At 39.9% G+C, this 26225-nt stretch overlaps 1 protein-coding gene across 4 annotated transcripts; it reads left to right on the top strand.

Moving 5' to 3' along the window:
- The first annotated feature begins 217 nt into the window (after nt 1-217).
- On the top strand, nt 218-26225 carry LOC118773940 (CMP-N-acetylneuraminate-beta-galactosamide-alpha-2,3-sialyltransferase 4-like). 4 transcript variants are annotated; one of them, XM_036522977.1, is made up of 12 exons: nt 218-273; nt 361-521; nt 16591-16662; nt 18371-18443; nt 19341-19430; nt 19929-20026; nt 20417-20480; nt 20699-20794; nt 22242-22431; nt 22582-22725; nt 23598-23750; nt 23938-26225. In XM_036522977.1, exons 3-12 carry the CDS (start codon nt 16641-16643, stop codon nt 24025-24027), a joined length of 1020 nt encoding a protein of 339 aa, XP_036378870.1. In that variant the 5' UTR covers nt 218-273; nt 361-521; nt 16591-16640; the 3' UTR covers nt 24028-26225. The 4 variants fall into 4 exon arrangements, with proteins under 4 accessions (XP_036378870.1, XP_036378871.1, XP_036378872.1 ...); XM_036522978.1 differs by lacking the exons at nt 218-273; nt 361-521 and adding an exon at nt 2480-2517; XM_036522979.1 differs by lacking the exons at nt 218-273; nt 361-521 and adding an exon at nt 9746-10056.

Here is a 26225-nt window from a genome sequence, read left to right on the forward strand (position 1 = left end):
AGCTCTTCTTTTCTCTTGCCCTCTTTTATAGCTGACTAGCTGGTGTATGGTGGTAGGAAGAAAAAGCTAAGTAATTACTATGTCCGAATGACAAAAAGATCATTTGGAATTTTAAGATTGTATAAGCATGTAAGAACAGTATAATCTTTCACAAGGACTCCCTTCAGTGTATGAGTTGGTCCTTCATCAAGAGAATTTTTAGTGCCAAATCATCCCTTTATCACACACGCGCATGCGTCTATAGGCAAAGGCGTAAATCCGAAGTAACGTTAGGTACGTTCCAACAGACCTTCTAATCGCGAGTTGTGAGAGATGAGAGGCGGTTCGTGCAACAATTTTTCTCTCGTACGTTCTCACCAGGAAGGGTTGTCGTTTCAAAGAAGAAGCAACCCAAACTGAACACAGCGTATCACAGAGGAGGTCTTACCGACAACAAAGCCACCAGTACTCATCTGGCACAGCTGAACCCTGGTATGAGAAGCAACTAGCTGGTTGATGGTAGCCCTAGTCACAAATCACTGGTGAGTTGGCGATGTTATTTCACGTTGTCAGGACTTAGACTGCGCTATAGCTAGTAACAAGCAAACAGTATCGCAGATAAGTCCAGACAGTGTTCTAGCTAGCTAGCTATTGGCTACTATTAAATATTGTCGTTTCTTTGCGATCCATCATATCAGTACATTTTTGCATCTTCTGTGATGCACCGCATTCATTTCAAAATATCTCAGTCTTGTTGATGTGAGGCTGTATTTTGTTTCTACATTTTTTCCAAGCTTGGTAGGCAAATGTAGCCGACTAACGTTATCTCTATAGACAGATACCTAGCGAACAATCCACCCTCTTTCTTGCCCAAAGAGCTCGCTAGCTGTCTTAGCTAACTAAAATTAGCTGGACAACTAGTAGTCTCGCTAGTGTTCTTTTTATTGTGAGGTTCATGTGAAGCAATAGTTAGCTGGCCAACAAGCTGGTTTTCCTAAAATGTGTTTTTACGTACCCCTTTGTGCGATTTGAGTAAGATAGCGGACGAGTAGCTACATTTTCACAACCCACCTTACTTTTAGAGACAAAATAAACTAAGTTACATGCAGTCCATTCTAAGAAAACCACATCCCATGAGACAACATGTTGCGCCTATCTAACGGTCGTTAACTAAATAGCGATCGCGAGCTAGTTATTGAATCGGAAAGGAATCGGATAGCTGGATGCCTATCGTAGAAAAAAGGCAAATAATGACGATTTAGGTAACGTTAAAATGCATATTTTTGGGTGTGTGTGTGGGACTCCCATTTAACGAGAGCCAACACTACTTTGATAGCTGGCTAGCTGTTTGCTGAGTAGGAAGTTGTTGGTTTGTGCACATGAAAACAACTTCAGCTACTTCACACTGATGTTAATTACTGATGAATTCCCTACTTATTACAAGTTATAGGTAGTGCAAGGTGAAATTCTGTGTAGGCATTACATAATAGTATGAAACGAGCAATACTCCCATGTCCGGTTCTGCTAATTATATTGATGACTACAATATCGTCATCAGTTAGAGCAATAGTATATTTTGAGGCGTAAAACGCCTCAAACTGGAACTGTACACATCCTGTCCCCGTACTGCCGCTATACTTGCTGTATGCACTTTTGTAAGTCGCTTTGGATAAAAGCGTCTGCTAAATAAATAAATGTAAAATGTAAATGTAAAACGTAATTCCCCCACAGTGAAGCGATATTTTTCGCCATGTACGAGCAAATGCATGGCTGCTTTTAAATGTATTGAGCTGGTTTGATAAATGGCACGTCTGTGACTAACAATGAGGGTTATTTCTTAAGTTACATGCAAAGACTGACTGCACTACAATGCTTTTGGATTGACACATGGATGATGAAGTTTGCCCACAGCCTAGCGTTTGGAGTTTATGTTGCATTTAATGTTACTGGTTAACTTCCATGTGTTGATTATTTCTGAGTGTACAAATGTTATCATCACTGTTGTAATTTTAGGTATTGTTATTGGATTTGTAATGAGGGGTAAATGGGGGCAGTTCTTTGATTTGGGTTCTGTCACATGCCAAATTCATGGCACCACAAAGTTGATGTCATCAGATATTTCAATAGAGTATATTTCAGAGATTAATATTTCCTCTTCCCTTATGTGAAGAAACAAACCATGTCGCAATCTGAGGGAAGAAACAGCGTCATAAAATTTCAGATAAAGATGTGTGAAAGATGATTCTCTGATGCACCTGCTCTGTGTTTTGTAAGTTTTCCCAGGCAAAAGTTCCTAGGACCAGCAGTGTTGCATTCAGTGGTGAGAGTCGCAGTCACAAGACCCTCCACGTGTTGCCTGACCTTTGTCTCCCCACCCTCAAGGCTCCTCTGTCTACCCACAGGAGGCAGTGTGTGCAGGTGGTGCGTGATGCATGGTGCCAGACATCGCCACCCACAGGGCCACAGAGGAGAATTTGGCATGATGTAGTGTTACCGACTCTGACTCACCTTTTTCTCATGAAAAGAAAAACCCATCAGGTGACCCAACATCTTGCAGTTCCCCAAATGTGTGCCATAGATGCAGGGGGTTAGTTTTTCCAAAAAGCTAGGTGTGGTGATGCATGTGAGGAGTCTGTATTGAGCCTAACAGGTGTTTTTTGTACTTGGTCCCTGTTGCACATTTGGTCATTTTTTTTCTCGATCACAACTGTACTTTGGTGCAACCTTTCTTTGGTTACATGATTACTGAATTCAGAATGTCCAGAAAGTCCAGTATGACTTTTGTTTTCCTTTTTCCAAATCTGAGATGTACTGGCTACCAGTGTTGTACACTTTGCATAGAATTAGGGATGCACAATGATATCGGCATGGTATCGGTATCGGCCGATAAAAACTTAACAAGTTAATTATTGGCATCGGCAGATATGAAAATTTCTGCCAATGTGCCTGACTGATAAGGTGATGCGTTAACTACGCTGTTACGTCCCAGGTGGGTAATGGCGTCCAGGGGTATGTATGTGGGACGCAACACAAAAGGAAACAACCAGACATGGGAGCAATGTAGGGGAGCACGATATATTTACAATACCTTCCGCTCTCTCCCCTGACGATACCTGCGTCAGGGGAGAGAGCGGAAGGGGGGGGGGAACCGAGACGCAGGCGACCCAGACTCCACACGCCCAGTGCGCAGCACGTAACAATGGGCACGCGATGATGCTAAATGTTTATTATGAGCGCAAGCAACAAGCTTCAACACGTCAGCTGTTTTTTGAAATATCTGAAAGAGATAACAAAATTGCTATTTGCAATGCTTGTAAAGCACCAGTGATGTGAGGAGGGGTAAAATATATAGTTTCTCACTCTGGGAGGATTCTTGCTGTATGCTGCTAAGCTTTTCTTTGCTTCTGGAGGGGCATGAGACCATTTTTAAATACCGTGGCTCCGTAAGGAGAGAATGCGATGGGAAATAAAACAAGACAACCTGTGATCGCCTAGTTCCTGCTTTGGGACTCGAACAGAGGGCATAATTTTTGTGTTTGTACACTTACAACGACACAGGGCAGCGAATAACGTTCTCTGTGACTTTATTGTGTGTCTGCTCATTCAAAATAAATATTGCAGCTCCATAAGGAGAGAATACATAGAATGATCCAAATGTCCTTTGACTGTACAGTATACATACTACAAAGGTGGGTTATACTTAGTGGTTGTATTTGTCTCCACATCATCTAAACGTGTTGGCTGCATTCGTGTGGATATGCTTTTGCAAAGTTTCTCATATTGTAGTTTTCCTGTTTTGTTCAGTGTACTGGTAGATTCAGTGTAGCTGTTTGTTACTTTCATATTTCCTGCTCCCAGATATCCTCTTTAGTGCTTCTGATTGTTTTGTAGCGTGCATCCTTTCTTAATCAGTGAAGATTCCATGGGACGGAATGTGACAGATTTAGGCAGTGATGGTTCAGACACAAAATGTCACTGCTTTCAGTTACAGTATTAGAGTGAAACCACAGGTTTCACTACTTCCCTCTAATTATCCCCTGCAGAGGGGTCGTGGAGAGAGAGGAGTGTTATCTCATACCTTCCGTTGCTGCACATGGAATGAAACTGCAGCATTGTGTCATGATAAATGTGAAGGTCTGCTAATGATAGTCAATTGAATAAATTAGTATCTTGAACATTTCCATTCCATTTAGTTGTTTTTCCAGCCTCATTTGCTCAGAGGCTCCCAGGGCAAGGGTAAAGTGACTTGGAAAAAAAAATCAATATTGGCATGTGTCAAAAGTTAATGGGTAAAAAAAATACCTAAAATATAAAAGATTGAAAGAAATATGATATTAGTGATAGTAAAGAAGAATAATAGAAATCAGTCTTCGGTTTGCTGAATCAGAGAGTGTACTGCAATACAGAAGGCGATCACATGTGGTCCTGTTTAAACCAGGTTGGCTGTTGCACTCTTAAGACATAAGGTGTTTTTGTAAGATTAGAAACCTGTTACGCCCAATGTAGCTGAAATGGTTAGTGCTGGACTATGATAGGCTGTTTTCACAAAAGTGAAAAAAAAAATTCAGTTTATAATCACCAAAAAATGTTGGTGCTTTTTCCTAACCTGATATATGTACAATAATATGTCAAACATTTTCTTTATGTTGTCATTATAAAAGGATACTTTTAACTACTACTACTTTTAACTCAAAATAGGCTTGGTAATTAAGTCATTACCTGGTTTAATAGACATTGCTTTAACACGAAAATATTACCTTATTGTGGAAAGTTGGCACATGAGCCAGATCAGGGGTTAATAACAAATCTGCCACAGAGGAACAGATTTAACTTCATTTTTGGTAAAAGGATTATCAGAAGGCTGCTCTAAGCATTATTGGCAGGCAGACACAACAGAAATACTTTGTTTACTACTTCCTCTTTGGTCTTGAAAGTAGTACACAACATGACTGCAGATCACTGATTAAATGATAAATACACATATTTAAATTAATACCAGCACTTTTTTTCTAGATATCATGATTAAGAAACTTACACCAGTGACATCTTGTCCAGTATTGTGAGCTATTCTTTGAAGCACAGTTCATACCATGCCATTGCCTGGCTGTCACTGCTCTAAATCCGCTGTGATAATTTTTTCTAGTTGTGTGATGTTCGTGTTCATGTAGGCCATCATGTCAGTGAATTGTTTTAGGTGGGATAGTTTTAGTCATTGTTAATAACTTTTCAAATACTGAAGTGTATTTAGTATGACACATTTCCCTTAATGTCTGACTGGATTCCGGGATTTAATCTTCTTTCCAAATAATTACATAGAGGAAGTATTGTACTGGAACATAAAGTGATATGCTGTATGTACTTAGCTGACTGGTTTGCTGGTGAAACTGGTAAAACTGTTCAGTATAGTGTTTACATTGATCTGTTGATAACTTCATGACTGAGCGCAGCTCACTGTGTTAAATTGGTCCAAAATGGCAAACCACCCAGTTGGCAAGAAGCACAATAGCAGGCCCAATGCTTACCCCTGGATTCAATCAACATTTGTCCTTAACTTTACCTTAAAAATGCAAGTGGTACTTTTTAAATACAATCACATTTATTTAAATTAATTTTAGTGATCGCTGAATATTCCACACTGTGTTTGTTAAGAAATAAGTATCACTTGCATTTGTTTGGAAGTCACTGTGAAGGACAATTATTAATTAAATCAAGGGGTTTGTTTCTTGTAAATTAGAGTAAAATTGCTGTAGTCGCTAAACTAACTAATTGTACAATTTTTTTTCAAGCAGAATTAAACTAAAATTGATTCCGAAGGCATTGATTAAATAAAAAAGGCTTGTGCAGTGTAAAATTTATCAAACTGTCAAGAACAGCCATCTTCCTTATCTGGGCAGTGTGACGTGACATCCCCAGGGAGGAAATGCTGACTATTAATGAAGACACTACTGCCTCTCTTGGCCATATGTGCCAGTTTTTTTTTTTGTCTTCTTTGGTTTGTGTTTATGTCATTTAAAAAATATATATTTTCTGGCATGTATGGTGGATTGCCATATACTTAGGAGTGTCTGATGTGCTTCACAAACATAATTTAAAACTGTTTAGATCACATTGTTTAAAGAGAATTACATTTCCAAATTCCAAAACAATTGTTTTTGATTTAATAAATAACATAAACAAAAATCTCACACCTTGTTGTAGTCACTTGGTGATATAGTAGAGGGTAGTAGTGTAGAAGTCAATCAAAGGTGAAATGTGAAATTACCATTAGAATCATCTGGTATAATCAGCCATGACACACTTGGGATCCTTAGTGTCTGGATATGGTTGATATTTCCTCCAAGGAAATGAACTGTTATTTTGAAGCATGGCCCATGAGAAAGCAACATTACAGATGACATCAGCTAATCAGTGTTTTCATAATCTTGCTAGCTTCCTTTGCCCTCTCCCTTCGGCCCTAGACCAAAGAACACTTTATTATTAGAGCACATCTCACCCAAACATTTTATGGGTTAGTCTCAGCAGAAGGTGATGTCTGTTTTAATTAGTCTGCACCATGTATATGAGTGTAAAGCTATGACAAAAAGAGAGAATCTCCAGAGGACCTCGATCCATCCCTATAATCACAGAGCACAGAGTTGCAGTTGCAGCTGAGGAACTGGAGCCCGAGCCGACTCCCAGCCGTAGAGGTGGACCCCAGGAGTTCCTCCACAGCCAACGGACTTGGAGAACTGCCAACCCTACTGTAGAGGCAATAACATACACTCTGTTCTCTATGATGGCTAGCCACACGCCACAAAGCCGGTCACTGTGAACGGGCTTGTACCTGTTGTTCCGGGTAAGCGTTCCTCCTCAAGTGGGAGCATGTGGAGCTGGTTAGCTCTCCCTGAATGAAGCATTCAAAGGCCTCGCGTCATGGAAAGTGCATGAGGAGGGAATCTGGAGTTATAGGCTGGTAGCTGCCCTTGTGGGAATTGTAGAAGTGTCGAGTCAGCCTTGGCAGGATATTTAAGGCTTGAGTCCTGTCATGGTGGAGGCAAGAGTCCAAGAGTGTTTATTGTATTTATATATTTATTAGTTTAAAAGCGTTTAAGGCGAGTTGCCACCAGTTGCCAGTTTCCACTTCACATAATTGTTTGGCTCTGCTCTCCCCACCATTTAAATATACCAGGTGTCATGCTGTGCAAGTAACAGATATTATGTAAAATTATGTGAATGGTGACTAACTAATAGCTGCTGTAAATTGTAGATTTCAGCACCATTTTGTATCTGAGACTCTGTAGTTACCTTCATGGAGGCCGGAGTTGGGTTTTGGGGTATTTGCGTGTGTGTTTGCGAGCATGTGCATAGGTCTTCATTTTCAGTCCACTGGGAAATGTGAGGTCACACAGGGGTAGGGGGTGCAGGGGTAGCTTCCTATAAAGGGCCTTTCTCTGCTCCCCCTCCAAAATTGCTGCCACAACCCCAGACGCGACTCTCGCCATTACATGGGTCTGCTCAGACAGTCAAGCCTCATGTTGTATTGCTCAAAATCCCATAGATGAAATGGGGTAATGAAAAAGAACAGGGACTGTCATGGTAGGGATGAACAGATCAGATTGGATGATCTGTTAATATGAAGTACCTTGTGAATGAACACAAACTGACCCTCAAGCAGTGCGGACTCAGACAAGGAGTCGATCTTCTAAGTAAGTTTGTAAGTGGTCCTGCTGTTAGAGTGCGAGCCCTGATATTAGAAGCTTTTGTTCAGCAGACAGTCAAACTAAATTTTCATGTGGACACAAATCCCAAAGTTGGGCTTTGGAAAGGTGATATGGCTGCTATTTTTTTTTTTGTATTACCAGCATATAGCATGCAGATTCTGCAGGATGTCCTTGCAAGCTAAATGCATTACCACTGATTCCATGCTGTAGTTTGTGAGGAACAATTTGTGTGGTCCTTTGCTTTGATAAATGTATCTCTGCAGGGCATACACAGCATGTGCATGTGGGACTTCACTGCCCAGTACTTGACCAAGAGTCTGAACTGGCCTTTGGTCCTGTTAATTATCAATGTCCCGAATAGCACTCATTACTGAAGTATTAGACATTGTCTTTGCTGTAGGTATAATGCTATATTTTTTGCATTCTGTTTTTTTTTTTCTCTCCATTGCACTTACACTGCAGAGTAGCATTACTGAACCATGGCTTACTTGGTTCTGTGAGTGTGACGTACAAGTTGTTACTGTGCAGTAGCTGTCTGTTATGGAGTGTCACTCATCTTTTAGCCCGGTGGAGTGTGGCGTTAAAGCACCACAGTCTAGAGGAAATCTGATGCTTACCTGTAAGGAAGGTGGAGGCTGTGTGTGTCCAGGAACAGCTGCAGAAGTATTTGAAATGACAGATTGTCTCCGCTCTGAATTTCAGATGTTTTCCAAATGCCAGAGACATGTTGCTTCCACGTCCACAATGCTGTGTGGATGCCTGTGCTTCCTTCATGAACATGTGGTTTTGTCTGTCATGGGTATGTTCAGGGTTGGGGAGTAATGGAATACATGTAACAGCGTTATGTATTTAAAATACAAAATATCCGTTACAGTTACCATTTAAATTGATGGTAATCAAATTAGTTACTTTTAAAAAATATTTTGATTACTTTCATTTAATTTCATAAATTTTTTTCATTTAATGTTCATTCAGTTGGAAAATGTATCCAATGATAGGCAACTCCGGGGTGTATATCCCCCCTCATGAAAAAAAAAAAGAAGAAGAAAAAAGCATGCAGCCTGCCTGATGCACAGGATAGTAGAATGGAAAGTGAGACAGAAAGCAACCAGCGCAACGTGTTTATGTCATGGAAATACCGGGACCATTTTACTTTCAAATTTGGCAAAGGTCACAACATAACAGTACAATGCAAGCTGTGTTTGCCAGCAACCAAACTGCTATCCGCTTCAAAAGAGTCGACCTCTAACCTGAAGAAGCATCTTGAAGTAAGTTCTCTTTTTCATTATTTAAGATAATATTGATCGCTAGCTATCTTACATAGTTTGGCTGCACTGGATTAGCTATTCAGCTACCTAGTAGGCTAGTAGGTATAGTATTAAAGATAACTAGCTAACGAGTAGATACAGTGACAAAACAAGTGAAATTTCACATGTTGAAAACTGCGATTACTCCAACAATTTTGCACTATGCATATTACACCTTAAATTGTTAAGTTACTCCTTTCTCACTCACAATGTATTTAGGGTGGCTTGTGCCTTTTCTAACTCATGTTTTTATGTAATGTACAGTTTTTGACAGTTTTAACATTTACAATCTGAAGAAATTGCGATGAAATGCCCATAGATTTAACATGGGGGTGCCAAAATGTTAGCCACAATTATGCTAAGTGAACATTCTAAAAATAACTGTTCAGAACCTTAAAGATTAAAAACACGGTGTTCAGAAAGTAATCCAAAGTGTTTAGATTACGTTACTTACCTTGAGTAATCTAACAGAATAAGTTACAAATTACATTGTAGGGTAAGTATTCTGTAATCTGTAGTGGAATACATGTTAAAAGTAACCCTCCCAAGCCTGGGTATGTTGTATGCTCACAAGCTTCCATTTTGGTGGTCACACATCAGAGCTCAATCAGGAGGGTTGCCAGAATGGCAAAATGCGTCAGTAACATAGCCATTCCTGAATTGGAAAAAAATTGTGTTATGTTTATTTTTTCCTTCCTTTTTTATATCACATATGTAAATGCATATTTTTTCTTTCCTTTTTTTCTGGTCATTCTACCATAGATAGTATAATCATTGGGCCTTTTTGTAATCTGCGGTATGTTGCCACTAAGGTCACATTTTAGGGGATTATGTAGTGTTTCCTCAACCCCCAGTTTCAGACAGATTCATCGTTACAAGTTGAGAACATTTTTGTTATTTACAATCTGCACCACATCTGCACCGCATACCTCAGTGAAAGAGAGAGACTCTCTTTCTTGTTTTCCATTTTAAAGATGTGACTCCTATCTGCAGGGAAGATACAAGGGTCAGAGAGACGCCTGGGTTCCAGGGCGAGGTGGAAATGACCAAAGGCAAAGACATGTGAGGGTGTGAGTATGGGCCTCAAATGCTCTGAAACAGCTGAGCACACTCTATAATTAGGTTTAGTATTCCTCAGCAGCTGAACACGCCGTTGTGGCAGATGGTTAGTCTCAGTCCCCTAAGGTTCAATCAAAAGGATGTTTAACTGGAGCAGAGTCTACATCATATTTTCAGTGGGGGATTAAGGCATGTGACATGTGCTGGTTAAGGATAGGTTTACAGATCTGCTTTCGCAGAGGTTACCGTGCGTTCCACACTGAGAATGAAAAAAGAATGTACAGCAGCAATCATGTCCCTGCTCACTCTCAAACAGACTAGAGCTCTATTTTTCCACCATGGCGGAGTCAGCGAAAGGATTGTGGAATTGATTTATGGAAATGGAATTTTCATTTTCAGACAGAGTTATTTCAAAGTAGAATGAAGCACACCGTAAACTTTTAGAGGTGATTTTTCATTTTTAATGCATTCAGAGTTAATACCGTGATGGTTGCATTAATTTTGTGATGCTCAGAGAAAATGAGGCAGGCTCCAAAATGGCTCAGACAGTAAATGTGCTTATTCCAGGTTTAGGCATACAGCCTGGGGGTGATCCGAGCCGCGTCATCTGCTGTCAATGACCAGGAGCCCACAGTGGCAGAACAGGCTGATGTCATTCTGCTGGAGATAGGGCAGAGTGTGTTGACCAGGATTCCTTCATTGCTCCGCTCTCGGCACCATGCCACTCATCCCGGCTATGAGTTGCTTGGATGACGTCGGGGAGATGAGGCGACCCTCCGTACACTTTTTGAATCTTAATTTGCGTGTCTTTGACCAGGAAATAACTCTGCTCAATGCAAAGTCATCTAAAGTGCATCAACGAGTAATAAATGTCCCTAGGAGAAGGATTTGCTTGAAGTGCCGGAAGAATCATCTTCCATTGTCAAATGGCTGCAGTGGCGACTTGATGTAGACCACAGTTGAGCAGAGGTTTTTGTCACTGTTCAGAATGTGTTAGTTCGGGGCTAAGAAAAGGAAGAGCAGAGTGGTATTACGCACCGCCACTGATAAAGTCCCTGATCTACATTTTGGAGGAACCAAAATAAACATAGGCATGTTCTTACATAGGTTATTAGGCTTCGTGGTATAGGATGGCAGTACCAATAGGTACTAGCTGAATGGAATAAAAGCTGAGGTTTCTCATAGTACAATCAGCTCACACACCTCACATTGATACTTAAGTCAGCCCAGCATTTTTGAACGAACTGGTCTCTGTTGTGCCTACCTATGCATGAAGGGACTGTCTGAAACCTTCAGTGTCTTGGGAATTTCACAACCAGTAGTAGACAGGACTGAAGTTTACTTGTGTTGACTTTATAGTAGATGCAGTTATTTAATACTGACATTCTGTATTTAACAGATCTTGTAAGAACTTCCCACGCAGTAAGCTTCTTTACTTTAAAGTAATTTACTTTAATTCCAAATTATGTTATGAAACTGTCCTGCAGTTTGACAAATCTGGGGCCAGTTGAATCCCTGTAAACTGTACAGCCTGGAAGAATTTAAAACACAATGGAAGTATTTCCTCTGTTGAGTCATTTTTTTTTTGTTTTCATGAACAAAATACACAACCTGAGCATGGTGATGAGACACTCCAAGCATGAAGAAAGACATTTTTGACGTCTCTGAGGTAGTAGTTCAACGCACTAGCTGTGAATGTTCACATGTGTCATGACTCATATTTGCAAAGTGGACACTTGCATGCTAAGTGAGGTCACCCAAAGCATATGGGCAGTGGCATGGACAGTGTACTAAGTATATGTGAGAAGTAACAACTCAAAATTGATGTGCCTTAAGTTACCAAATGATGTGCTAGCATTTGATGTGAAGTGAACACCCCATTTAGCATACAAATTAATGACGACACTGTAGTGTACAACATACACAACAGTTTATGTGAAGAACTCTGAATTTGACACAGAACTACAAATAAGCATAGTTTATTCCTTCAGCCCATCCATGTGTGCACACAGAAAAGTTTACTTCAGGCATACAATCAAATTCTAATTCTGTGCACATGTTGATTGTAGTTCCTGAGTGCAGTTCTTGGCAGCAGAGAATATGAGTGAGTAAATGACTGTACGTGGAAAAATCACTCTCCCAGTGAAATATTTGAGTGGTTAATTAGCTGTTCTAACAGAAGGTCAGACACGAAGTGGAGAGAAGGTTTTAGGGCAGGGCATAAACTCCTTGTTGACATTAAAGGTGAAGTGAGTCAAACTTATTTGCAAAATGGGTTCACTGACCTGACTAATGGGCTAAAGTTAAATAAAACTTTGTCCTTGTTGAATTACTGTACCTGTTACATGAGAATCATTACGTGCACTTTAGTACAAGAGATGTATATCAGATTCTCACACTGGACTTGGAGCTCTGCCATTGATTTCTACAGCTTAATCAATAGAAAAGTTCACCTCCCAGATACTCTCAAAATGAAACCATTTGCATTTGTATTTTTTGTCTAATTTTTTGGAAGGGCTGACAGGAAGCAGTGCAGAAACAGGGTTAAATCCACAGAGATTTTTCATGGTCACTTTGATAGACCATGCAGCCTGCATTCAGCGACAGCCTGCAAATTAAAGTAGCCCGATGGTTTGCTTTTACATTGCAGCGCTTGCACGTGGTTTCTCCGCAGAGGGTAAGAATAAGAGTAAAGAGTAAGAGCAAAGTCTACATCAGTAAACATTGAGAGCAGCGTCGTTATTTTTGTGTCTGTGAACTTGTTGCTGTCAGACTGAAACTTTTTTTTCATATCTGATAAACAATGTTACCCTGATACTCAAGTGAACAAGGATCTGCTGGAAGAGTGCTTATTGATAATTAGGCTAGCAAAAGTACTGTGCCAAAACATTTTGTTAGCAAAACATCTCTTGTTGAAAATATACATTTATAAAAAATTTTCATAAAAACTGACTGTATAGGTCTTTATTTGTCCGCGCAGACACACACCCGCACAGAGTTTCACTAATATATCAGGCATAACTGCAGATAAGCTTGGATAAATCTTCATTAGGATCACCAGATGTATTTTTTTCCTTTTTGTTTTTTTCAAAGCCACTTACATACAGCATTGGTTCCAATATACTGAATCAGCTCTTTCAGTATATTTTCAAAATTAATGATTTAACCAGTAATACCATACTTTACCATACAGCCATCCAAAGATCCGGATCTTTCAGCTGCATCAATGGTTATTTTTAGGCAACTGCAAAATCCATGAATAAGCATGGTCAAATTGCTGTTCTTAGTCCACATTGCAGCACCATTGGATTATAGTGGAACGGTGCTGAAGTTGCGCCCCATATAGTATCACATATCTGCTCTGCACAGCTAAATTGATACGGAGGGAGTTAATATAAAGACATAGGGGTCTGGTGTTAAAAAATGTGTAAATTATTTTCAGCTATTAAACATTGTTATGTAAATAATGATGATGAAGTTCACTGCTGCACTGTGTAAATGAGGAAAACCACTGAATGGATGCAGTAATTCCAGACTGTAATCTGTATGAATCCGTCTGCTATGTATGACATCAAAGGCACTATAATCCCATCTAATCCATGATCTAATGTTGGATCTTCTAGAGCAGAATTTAAAGCAAGCAGATTCTTCTGTGCTGTGTGTGACAGCGTAAGATTGAAGTGACCTGGATGTATGGCATGTGACCATCACCATGCCACGTCCCTTTTCTGCATGTGTATTTAAAGAGGTCCAAGTCGATGTGTCACTCGCTATTCTGTGTAAATATGAGGTGTTGCTCCATGAGCTTTGAGATAGAAAAACCACATGAAGACAGGCAAGATCGCAGATGCTTGCATGGGTCGGAAATGCGTGCACATGGCACTGGCAGTGGTGACACGCAGCAGCAGTTGTGCAGTGCGTAGTGGTTTCTAACCTAACCTGTTCACCTAAGACCGAACTCTTGTCTGTATCCCTACGACCCTTTAATTTGCCAAGGGAATTTCCACAGTTATTTGTTACGCTTGTGTATATTCACCCGACGGCCAATGTTGACATGGCAACTCAGGCTATGGTTAAAACAGTGCAACGGCTTTAAGGGATTGCGCCGGACATACCAAACTTTGTTATGGGTGATTTTATTCACTGCAAACCAGGAAAGTCCTTGTGTAACTTTTATCAGTATGTGACTTGTCAAACACGACTCAGGAAATGTCTGGACCTTTGTTATGGATCTGTCAAGGGAGCTTACAAATCCCTTCGTAGAGCTCCACTCGGTATGTCTGACCACCATGTTGTGTGTTTGGTTCCGTCCTACAAACCGGTCCTGCAGAGAAAGAAGCCGGAACAACGTTTAGTTCCGGTCTGGTCGGAAGAGTCTATTCAATGTCTCTGGGACTGTTATAGTTGCACAGATTGGGACTTGTTTAAAAATTTCTGTGCTGATGTTGATGAACTCACAGAGACTGTGTCAGCATATATCACCTTCTCTGAGGATTTAGTCATCCCCGGAAATCAATTTCATTTATTCAAATAATAAACCATGGGTCTGGCCAAGTCTGTCAAAAAACATAACTATCCAGCGAAATATCAGTTTTTATCAAGGGGATGTGACTCAGTACAGGGAATTACAGAAACAAGTAAAAAAAGAATTAAAGCTTGCTAAGTCTAACTACAAGGACAAAGTAGAGAGCATGTTCATTACTGGTAGTTCACACTCTGCATGGGAGGGTGTGAAATCTATGATAGGGATGCACTCCAAGAAATGTCCGGTCTCCCTTAATGGCAGACCTGATCTTGACCTTTCTAATGAGCTGAACACTTTTTATAATCGTTTTAATGTCTATGATTTTAGTGAGGAGTGGTCAGTCTTCGAAGATGCTGCTCCCAGGCCGAACAGTGTACACATTGATAAGGGCAAGGTCCTGAAACTATGACGGGGTGTAAAGGAAAGGAAAAGTCCCGGCCGTGATGGCATTGGAGGTGGCATTCTTAAAAATTGTGCTGAACAGTTAGCAGACATATTCTGTTTTATATTTAAGTTGTCACTCCACCTCCATAGGGTTCCTTGTCTTTGGAAGGATTCCATCATTGTATCTGTGCCAGAAAATAATGCTCCAAAGTAACTCAAAGACTACAGGCCTGTAGCGCTTACCTCTCTTCTAATGAAATCACTTGAGAAGATTGTGAAGGATGCGCTTCTGAACTCAGTGCAGGCAAATTTGGACCCGTTCCAATTTGCATATAGGTCAGGCAGGGGTGTGGTTGATGGGACGGGCACCCTATTAAATATGATTTTGGCACACTTAGAGGATGCAAACACTTTTGTGTGACTAATCTTTATTGATTTCTCCTCAGCTTTTAATTGCATCCAGCCTCATATTTTAGCAGGAAGGTTAGCGAGCATTCATAGCATTGATCCTGGTCTGATATGTTGGTTGATGGATTTTCTAACAGGAAGGTTGCAACGTGTGAAGGTTAATGGCGTTTTATCAGACATTCTTCTCTCCTCCACTGGATCGCCGCAGGGGTGCATCCTCTCACCTCTATTATTTGTGCTGTACGTAAATGAGTGCCAAAGCCAATATGTGAGGCGCCATATCATTAAGTTTGTGGATGAGTTGGTGATCGTGTCTCACCTCAGCAGTAATGACCTGATCATGGCCCAGTAGTGGCAAATTTCACAGATCGGTGCAAGTCATCCTTCTTAGACATTAATGTGTCTAAAACTAAAGAGATGACAATAGATTTTTGGAAAAATCCTTCGGTCACCTCTTCAGTAGTGATCAATGACCAGACTGTTGAGTTTTTGCAGCATTATAAATATCTTGGCACTGAAATTGATGGAAAATGGTGGATGCTGTGTGTAGGAAAGCCCATCAGCGTATGTATTTTTATCGCAAGCTTTAATGTTGACAGTACTTTTATGAAAATGTTGTATTCTTGTTTTATTGAATCTGTCTTCACATTCTCCTTTGTCAGCTGGTACGGGTCACTTAATCTCAAAAACAGAAACAGTTTGCAGCAGAGTATCATCAAAGTGTGCAGCAAAATTTGCAGATATGACCCTGAATGAGTTAACTAATTGTACAAGGTCAGGACTTTGAAGAAGGCCCAGTCAATCCTGGCTGACCCTAGCCACCCCTTGTTCAAGGAGTTCAAGTTGCTTCCGTCTGGCCGCAGATACAAGTTGCCAACATGCAGGACAAACAGATTTAAGAACTCATTTGTCCCAGCCGCCATTGGCATTCTAAATAACTCAATGTGATTTTTATGTTGTAGTCATCGTCCTTTACCCAGTGGGATTTATATGAGATTTTGTGTTGTTTTTTATTTTTGTGTTTATTAATAATAAACACAAATAAAAATAACAGTAATAATAATGTTAAATTAATAATAATAATAATAAAAATATTAGTATTAGTATTCAATAAATAAATTGATGTTGTGTGCATACTGTTGCCTGTACAACAAATTGCCCCTCGGGGATAATAAAGATATCCTTGATCCTTGGTCCTTGAAGCTGATGTGTTCCTGTATTTTTGCAGGGTAACAACATGTGCAGTTCAGAGATAAGAATACGAAGGAGCATGTGAAGATGTCCCTCAAGGCTGCGAAAAGTAAGTACTCTTTTCAGTGGATGACACTTGCATACCATGTGGTCAAACGCTGATTAGTGATTGTTGGGTGGCGTACCACTTTACTGTCAAATGCATCTACATGTTAATGAAATTCTTTCTCACTGTGTCGTTATAAAGAACTGAGTAGGTACAGGAGAAACTGTTTTTTATACAATTCACTTCTTAATCTAACCCAAACTAGCTGTGCTATTGTTTCACAGTCTGCATTGTGTCATGACCTTGGTACATTTCGGCAGATTGCATTGTATTAAATCTCTTAATTAATGATGGTATTATTAGTGATCTCATGTTAGTATATTAGCGATCTCATGTTTGTATGAAGGTATGGTACATGTATGTAGGCCTGTTACTTTTACAGTTTTGTATGTTTCTTTAAAGACACATTGTATGTATGTATGTTTTATATATATTTTATAAGTAGTATATAAAGAAACATACACAACATACATAAAGTAGGTAGGGTAGGTAAAGTTACGCCTTTAGCTTTGCACTGAGTTTCCTGACAAATTGAAACCAAGGTTTCACATGACATGACATGGATATGAACATGATTTAGGTCAACATGATTTAGTTGTAACTGCATGGACTACCCTTTTTTCTGATCACTGGTGTTTTTGTTCTGGCTAAGACTTACTTTTAATAAAGCCACAATAAGAAATAAAGCCACAGTTTTCTAATTGTAGATTGGCTGGTGGAATACCCCTTCCCCCAGTGTTGGTGGAACATAGGGTCAGAGCAGGTCATGTTTGCTTTGGTACTAGAAATCGGTACAATTATAATAACCAGTACTGAATGCCAGTTTTTGTTTTGTATTCCTGGAACAGATCTGTTGGAAAATGTGCTGTGTAATTTACCAGCAAGTTCCTTCAGAATCATCATTATTTTTAATAGAGCCATGTCTGTTCATCTGTCTTCTGGTGGACTGAGATCATTGCTGTGAGCAGTAATGAGGACACCATTTGACGCTTATTACATGAGCTAACAGCCTTATAGAGGAATGGTTTTAAGGCTGAGAAATATGTCTCAAGTTTTTTGTCATTTCTACAGTGACGATCACAAATTTAGAAACATGTCATTTTATGATGTCTGCAAAATTACAGCAAGTGAGAAATCATAATGTCCATTAACCATCAGTTACTGCTTTATGATTGTCATGCGACAGCACATCATGTCACACCAGTGGAAAGTGGATAAGACTGTTAAAGGAGAAGTGAGATTTTTTTTATTTAAAAATTTTTGGCCTCGTTCATCAAAATAGAAATGTTCATGGGTTCGTGAAACATGCATAAATACCCACTTTTGTTCTTGTGTATGTTATCTCTGATTAGCATAAGTAAATGCCATGAAAATCCCATATAAGGACATTCTGAGTCACTGGTATAGCTGATTCTGCCAAAAGGGAAAAAAAGGTATTTTCTCAGATCTAGAGACATAAACAATTCTGACAGAAGTGGATGCAAGGGGAAGAAAAGATTTTGGAGTGTGAGCAGAGGAATGCCCGGGACATCAGCAAAGCGCTGGTCGAAAATTTAGGACTAAATCAAAAGGACTAAATCAATTTTTGGATCAAAAAAGTCTGTCCTTGTCAAAAAAATAAATTTGTTGTGTCACATGAGAGGGTACTGCTCTCACCTCAGAGGAATTTGCACGTTCTAATCACCCTCAATCAATTCAATCTCCCTTGCAGCATGGTCCATCAGGCTGATATCTGCGGTCCTGTTCTTCATATCCTTCTATTACTCCCATGTCTTTCTTCAAAGGTAAGGCCCGTTATGCTGCCATCTCCTCACCATGAACTGCTCTCTTCTCTCTGTAGAAGGGGCTGTTAGGGATATAAACAGAAAACTGCCTTAACAGGCTACCCCTGGAGGGGGTTTCTGGCAGGGTGTGTGATGGCACAGTAAATGTATAAGCAGCATGCTATTAAAATGAAAGAAAACCTGCATTTGAAATAGTATTCTGTCAGTCATAAATGCCGTTCCCACTATTAGAAATAAATTAACTAAAAGAAAATAAATGTAAAAATAAATGCTGATTATGGAAGCTATGCTATTTTAGGGGAAATTATGAGTTATGAGTCCATGTATCATGAAGAATCCTGATACTGTGATTTTTAAGGTTCACCAAATTTCTCTCTAGCTAACAATTCAGTCAGCTATGAAATTAGCTATCCTTTAGCCTTTCATATATCAGGGCTCGACATTAATGGTTACCCAGTTGCCTGAGGTGACCAGAATTCACTGATGAAGAGGTTTTGTCAAGCATTTCATGTTGCATTGTTGCCCATCTTGGCAACTAAAAAAGTATGTACAAAAAAAATGTAAACTGTTTTTTCCTCTAGCTCTGGCTGACTATGATTGTAACATGGCAGTATTGTGCTGCTGATATGCCAAACAGTGCAAAAATATATTTTTAGAAATTAGATAGTCATGTAAGAATAGCATTTATAGCAGATAGATGCTCTTTCAGCTATAGATTCTGTTTGATTGTAAGTGACAGTGTAGTTCTTCAGTATGAGGCTATGGGTTATAACCAGAGAATAGGCCTAGGCAGATATCTGCTGTAACTGATAACCGCTTTGTCCATTTGGGCCTTTGCATTCAGTAATGTCTGTGTCAGTGCCAGCCTGATACAGTTGGAGTCTACTTTTCTTTCAGCTATTCAGCAACCAGCAAGTCTCCACCCCCCAGCAAAACAGTGTGTGACAGATGGGTAACGTCAAAGAAGTGGGAGAACCTCAGCTTTAAGTAAGAAATAACATGGCAGGGTGTTCCCGGGTGGGATTGAAAGAGTTATGCACGAATCTCTCTGCATGTTTAGATTCACACGTTGATTCTGGAATGTTCTGTGGTTGGTCACAATTATTTATATGATAGGGCTGCTTCCTCTGCACATTTCCTGTTTGAAGCAGGATGTCATGTCCTCACGGCATCTTAAATTCTTTTTGAAATGCTGTGAGTGTTCAATTGTTTCGTAAAATCTCTTTGTGTTTTTCTGTGGATTGTTTATATAAATAAGCAAGTATAGAAGTTGTCAACACTTGCATAATTATGTGTTGTTAATATTATTTATATAGTTTGTAATTTTTGAAGTTTAATCATATATTAAGTGAGGTCAGTTATGGCTACATTGTTCATCTTTGTCATCTGAAGTCATAAAATCAAATAATTTATATTTATGCCTATGTTTACACATATTTAATTATATAATTCTTTCATTTTTGTCTTTCCTCTATAACATACCAGTGTCACAAGGAATACACGGCTGTTCTTGAGACTGGAAGATTTCTTTTGGAAAGACTGTCCGTCAACTTTGCCATTACCGTATGGTATTAAGGGCAGCGGTATGTTTCCCCCACTTTCTTGTTGTGATATCAAGGCTCATGGCTGTAATTTTGCCCCAGTGGTGACACTTTTATTAAATATGTATATTTTGCTTCGTCCCTGCTGACCATATGTGCCGGTAGTCTGACTTGGTGCTTAGCTCCATGTCTAAGCAGTGCTTTGCTGTAATATATTTATGTCTGGGTGGATCGCAAGAGCCTTGCTCGAGAATGTTCTCTACAAACAGTGATGTCACGTCACTTCTTTCCAGCCACTTCTTAGTACTTCTTACTACTTTCTTCTCAGTGTAATGACAGATCAAATGTAGATAAGCTAAAAAGAAGCTTCAAGGAGTGGTGTACAGTGTTGAGTGTGCAGAAGTCTGATCTGATCTGATCTGTACCTTCCAGAGCTTTACCTTTTGAAGGTTTTAGCCATCATGACCAGCTATGAAATGCCAGCCAGCATTGAGAAGTAAGTGAGACATCCAACACTAACAGTTAACAAATAACCGAATAATTTATGAAAATATTTTTGCTGTAAGCAAATCCAGCTCCTTCAAGTGTTACAACACTTGAGTGGATTTCTTAGTTGGTATTTTGTTTGGGACAGGAAATCTTTTATTTTCATGACTGTAGTGAGTGGACCTCTTTGACAGATTTAATTTCTTTTTGTTTTTGCTTTGTCCTTAGCTTGAGCTGCAGAACCTGCGTAGTCATTGGCAATGGGTTTGGCATCAAGAACAGCTCCTTAGGGGGCACTATCAACAAGTATGATGTGGTGATCAGGTAAACACAGAAAATGATTCTTTCGTTCTGTTTGTGTTTGTTACCTTTTGTTCACAGATTCAGCATTTAACATTTATAGTCTGATTGTTGCAGTCTCTTAAGTGGAAGGTTGTTTCAGCCTATTCTACAGTAGCCAGCATCACTCATGTCATGTGGCCCCCTGTGCTGTGCACTATGATTTAAACAAGTTATCTGGTTGGTTATTGTCCTTTTTATTAACACACTCAGTATGAATTTTGCATAGAAAGCATTACGAAAGTCAAAACATTAACATTTAGCCATTTTTATGTAGCTACTGTTGACTGTGACATTGAAGTCTTCAACAGTAAGGTCTGATCTTACATTTACCATGAGACTACTGTGCTTAGTCTGGGCCATCACTTAATTGGCTATCTAGTTATCTAAACATGTCAAATCTCTGTAAACAATTTCTTCTTGGCAAATAAGTAATAGCAATTTGGTTAGCAACTTTGATAGTGAGTGACATTGAAACTCATTGGTTATCCAGTCAGTTAGCAAGGCACCATAGCTAACAGCAGGTAATATATTTCAGAGGATAATGACAATGAACAGGCTTGCTTACTTTCCACCACTAGCCTAAGTTATATTTCATATGTCTAAATCTAGTATGAAAATATCCACTCAGTCACTCAATCCATCTGAGGCAAATTATGTTCTTTTGTTTTTTGATGAAGGAATTGTCTCTCATGGCATGAAAAGGAGATAAATAGATACAGTATTCAAGAAATGTTTTGTTTGTTTTGCTGAAATCTGGTGTCTGAGGTCACATGCTAGCTAGCTTGTTACCCCTGTTTTGTCACTGTTAACCTTCGCAATAAAAGATGCTGAAAACGTTTTCTCCAGTTTTAAGTATGACAAGTACATTTACATTTACGTTTATCCATTTAGCAGACTATATGAAGCAGTATAATTTTATAATAAAATCCTTGTGCTTTAAAGTCACTGTCAGAGGCCTGGCTGAAATATTTAGAACACACATGCTGAAGTGTTAAAAGGATGTGCGATCTGCCAGTCTAGGAAAAACCGATGACGGCTTCGAAAACACTGCAAAATGATTCTATAATAAACCTTTCAAAAGAGGTAGAACTCCTTTAGCAAATTTGACTGCCATAGACGAGAAGATACAGATGTAATATTGGTGGGAAAAGTCTGCAGTCTTGTTTTTCACTGTAATAGCAGGAGATTGCTTTCTTTTCGCAGGTGCTTCCCCTGTGTTTTGATACACTCGCTTAACCCCCAAGGTCACACCATGAAATTTGGCTCGCAGTGCTCCTGCTTTATCGCAGACATGTTATTTTACCTTGGGACAGTCTGTTATGGTAGTGTTAGCACTTAGAACTTTTTGTAAAAGTGCAGCAGCTGTATGGTTCACCTGATTTTTGGGTTGGAGGTCAGCTGATCCTCAGTCTTTTCTGCTCACGTGCAGGTTGAATGATGCCCCTATAAGGGGCTACGAGGAGGATGTGGGCAACAAGACCACCATGCGCTTCTTCTACCCAGAATCTGCATCCTACAATCCCACTATCCACAATGACCCAGATACTATCATGGTGCTGGTGCCCTTCAAGCAGCAAGACCTGCGCTGGCTGAAGGAGATTTTATATGACGAGAAAAGGGTACTGTGAATACAGTCTGATCACACTGTAGGGCACTACTGTCGCTGCAGATGGGGAGGGCAATTGTGAATGTCTGCAGAGAAATATTGAGGAAGAGTGTGAGTAGCAATGCCCATCTAATTCCCACCTCTCCCTCCATATCTTTATTAGGTAAGGAAGGGCTTCTGGAAACCCCCACCTCAGATATGGCTCGGTAAAGCCAGCCACATCCGTATCCTGGATCCTTTCTTCCTGCGCCAGACGGCCAGCCGTCTGCTTAAAATTCCCCTCAATTTGCCACCAAAGAGCAACCAGGTGAGGCAGGCTCCAAACCCAGCCATACTTCTTCACTGAAAATGGAGAATATATGAAATGGCACAGCATTCAAAGTTGTTTATTGAGTAACACTGCTGTGTTACTCCAGGCTGTTTCTCCAGACATAACTTGTAGCTGTGGAAGACTCAATAAAATTTTCTGTTCTGTCCACTGTGTTGTTTCTGCCAGAGGGTGTTGTCATGAATTTGCCAATGAGAAGGCATTTATTCAAGGAAGGGACAGCAAGCAACTCTGTAAGCTTTAACTGTGTACCACGGACGTGGAACACCTGGTACATATTAAAACAGCAAATGAAAGATCTGTTGCCGATAGTCTGAATCCCAGACAAAATAATCAATCATTCGCAGTGATCAAAACCTTTTGAGATAGACCTTCTCAAATCCATACAAAATGCTCTGATTACAAGAATTGACAGCTCGCAAGAGCTGGTCCACTTCAGGGCAATGTGATTCTTGTAATGTATTTGGAAAGAGGAGAGGAAGGTTACATCAGCTTCTCCTTCAGCTTTCATGTGGAAACAATTTGTCCTTAACCCTCATGCGGGATTTGGAAATCATTGACAGAGGTAGCAAGATAAAGCAAACCAAAGAACCCTTCTCCTTTCCTAGAGAACGTATTATAAAGAGGATCAAGGTCGAGACATTGAACCCTTTGTCTAACGTTGTGTGAGAAAACTGCATTAGTTTTTTGTGATGCTGGCCAGAGTGCCCGAAATGGAGAGGAGCTTGAAGGCTTTAGTTCTGCCCTCAGTATGTCTTGAGATAGCGTGCTTGTGCTGCCACCTGTTGGTTCAATGGACAATTATGTTTACAGTGTTCATGTCCTGAAATCTATATCTCTCTGTTTTGTAGAATCCTGTACACCCCACCACAGGGATTCTGGCTATATATGTTGCCTTGAACTACTGCGATGTAGTGCACATCGCTGGATTCGGGTACCCAGAGACAAAAAACCAGAAGCACCCAATTCACTACTACGGATATGACACTATGAAATCCATGAAGGTAACCGAGTGAAATGAGATGGAGGTTATACATGTGATCCCATCAATCTGTGCATCTATTAAATTTAATTACTTGCTTAAGGAGCATCTTGCTTAAGTCCCTCTATTCAGAAGTGCTAATCTGTTTGATTTAAGAAGTGGGGGATTTGGAGTGTCTGAGTTTGATTTCATGGCGTGGTTTTCCCCAGGATTCCTACCATGACCTCAACCATGAGGCAGAGGCTCTGAAGTGGCTGGAGGATTCTGGTGCCATCCTGTATCTGCATCCCCATTCTTGACCCGTGTCCCCCCACTGCCCGCTGACCCCTCAGTCAGGCACACGCTGTGCAGGACTCCTTCCCTTCCCATAGAAAAACACAAGAAGAGGAAAAGGGGTCACAAGTCGTATGCAGACGCTTTGCCTGTGAGGCAGATACACATTTTTTTTTATTTGAATATCTTCAGACTCCTTGATTCCTATTTCCACTGGAAGTTTTATAGAGTGAAGAGTTTTATCAGAATGACGTGTGACCATTGTGATGTAAAGCAAACTGGACATGGATGTCCTGTCTTCATTTGGGTTTTTCTGACTGGATTTTTGGTAATGTCTTTTTTTCTTTTTCACCATGCGGTACTTTTAAATGTGTATGGGATACCTGGAGCAAGTCACCTGTAGGTTACATAGGGACATTCTGGGTGTGCTTCAGTGCAGTGACAATTTATGATACCCAGAAATAAGCCTTTAGCAGACCACACAGGTTTGTCATTAACTGGAGTGCATGAGACAAGAGCAGTCATTGTTCTTCAGTGACCTGCGCAGAAGATACTGGAGACTGTTCTCTGCTTCTGAACTGTAGAGTGGATCTGGGTGGGTTTCACTGGCTTATGCAGGCAACAAAAAAAAAAAAACTTACAATTCAGGATGCTTCAGGTGTGTGAGATTTTACATGTGAGTGTGTCCTCTGAAGGCACATCCCTTCTGTCAGAGAGCGGTGCCCACAAGCTTGATCCCAGATGTGGCCAGAAGAGGGCGTCTGTGGATGCACAGTGGATCTGTCTGGAGAGGCTAAGGGAAAGTTTCACAAAAAAGTATGTGTGGAGATAAACAAGCAGTGGGAGCAAGTAACAGTGCACAGACTCTGCATAGCTTCAACGTGACTGTGATATGTACAATACTACATACAGATCAGAACAGTCCACGTCATAAACATCTGCTGGTGTTTTGCAGTGCTGTGACTGAGGGAAAGTCTCCAAACAGGAGGCTTATTAAAATTCCTGTTCTCTTGTTTGAAACAAATAAATTCATTATGTGCAGTATTCATAATGTACATAATAGTTGTAATATAGGTAAGCTTACCTTAAATTGAAGGAGGTCTGAGGGGGGTGGGTTGGCACTCGTTTTTTTTCAATGCAAGGGTTATCTTGCCATTTGCAAGCTTCATGTGAGTTTCATGTCATGTCTTTCTACGTCGTATCATTTAATGTAAGGTGAGAAAGGAGTCATTGTATAGGTCTGAATGCTGAAAGTGTGTTATTATGATTTATAAAAAAAGAATGAAAGGGAGAGCTTAAAAACCAAACAAAGTACTAGAAGCTGGAGATCACATTCAGCATCACTTGAATCTTGCAAATTTAGGTCTGTATATGTGGATTTTTTTCAGCCAAATTTGCATAATGCAAAGGCCAACAAGGGGTAGGACAGCCACCCACACACACACACACACACACACACACACACACACACACACACACACAAACACACACACACAAAACAAACACATTTTAAAAAATAACCATACAAGCAACCTTACCTCATGCCTGTGCCATTCACATGCAGGTTGTGTTCACTTGAACTATGTATCTTTTACACAATAGCATTTAGGTGTATGGTATATAATCTATTGAGTGCTGTTGACATACAAATCAATTTTTGTAAATGGGAGCTGCTCACCATGGTGTGTTTCATTATTATTTTGTCTATGAAGGGAATAGGCAACTGTGCGTTCAGTGTTGAAAAACAAGACCTTGCACTTTTGTGTGTAATCATTGTACAGAGGTGTTCTGTATCCTGGTTTTTTCCTATCTGTGTGCAGATTCTGTGGTTCTTCATTAATGGGCCAAACAAAAGCCTTCAGTAACTAAGGCAAAGGTGTCAAAAACAAGGGTATAACTTTAAGACTGGTGATGTCTACAATAACAAGACAGATGATTTTTGTCTATCAATGTCAGATGGGTCCATAATATGATTTTTTTTCTATCAAGTCAATATGTCAGATGGGTCCATAACCATTCTAGGGCATTCCATTCTTTTCAGTGTGGAAACTTGCATTTTTTGTTTTCAGTTGTTTTAAGTCGGTTGTATGTGTGGAAATGTCAGATCTGGACCATGCAGTAATGAATTTCTTTGAAATTTGTTTGCTTGCTTGAAGAAAATAAAATACCTTTATAATACCAAGATTCAATGCAACATCTAAGGGCATTTAACATGTAGATGAGC

The sequence above is a fragment of the Megalops cyprinoides genome, chromosome 3, assembly GCF_013368585.1.
Source record: "Megalops cyprinoides isolate fMegCyp1 chromosome 3, fMegCyp1.pri, whole genome shotgun sequence".
NCBI lineage: Eukaryota > Metazoa > Chordata > Actinopteri > Elopiformes > Megalopidae > Megalops > Megalops cyprinoides.

What these genes read in the sequence shown, in the direction of transcription:
- LOC118773940 (XM_036522977.1), top strand. Translation starts at nt 16,641, where the DNA reads ATGTCCCTCAAGGCTGCGAAAA. An exon ending in TCCCATGTCTTTCTTCAAAG is followed by an intron (nt 18,444 to 19,340) that starts GTAAGGCCCGTT and finishes CTTTTCTTTCAG; the next exon opens with CTATTCAGCAACCAGCAAGT. An exon ending in ACACTATGAAATCCATGAAG is followed by an intron (nt 23,751 to 23,937) that starts GTAACCGAGTGA and finishes GGTTTTCCCCAG; the next exon opens with GATTCCTACCATGACCTCAA.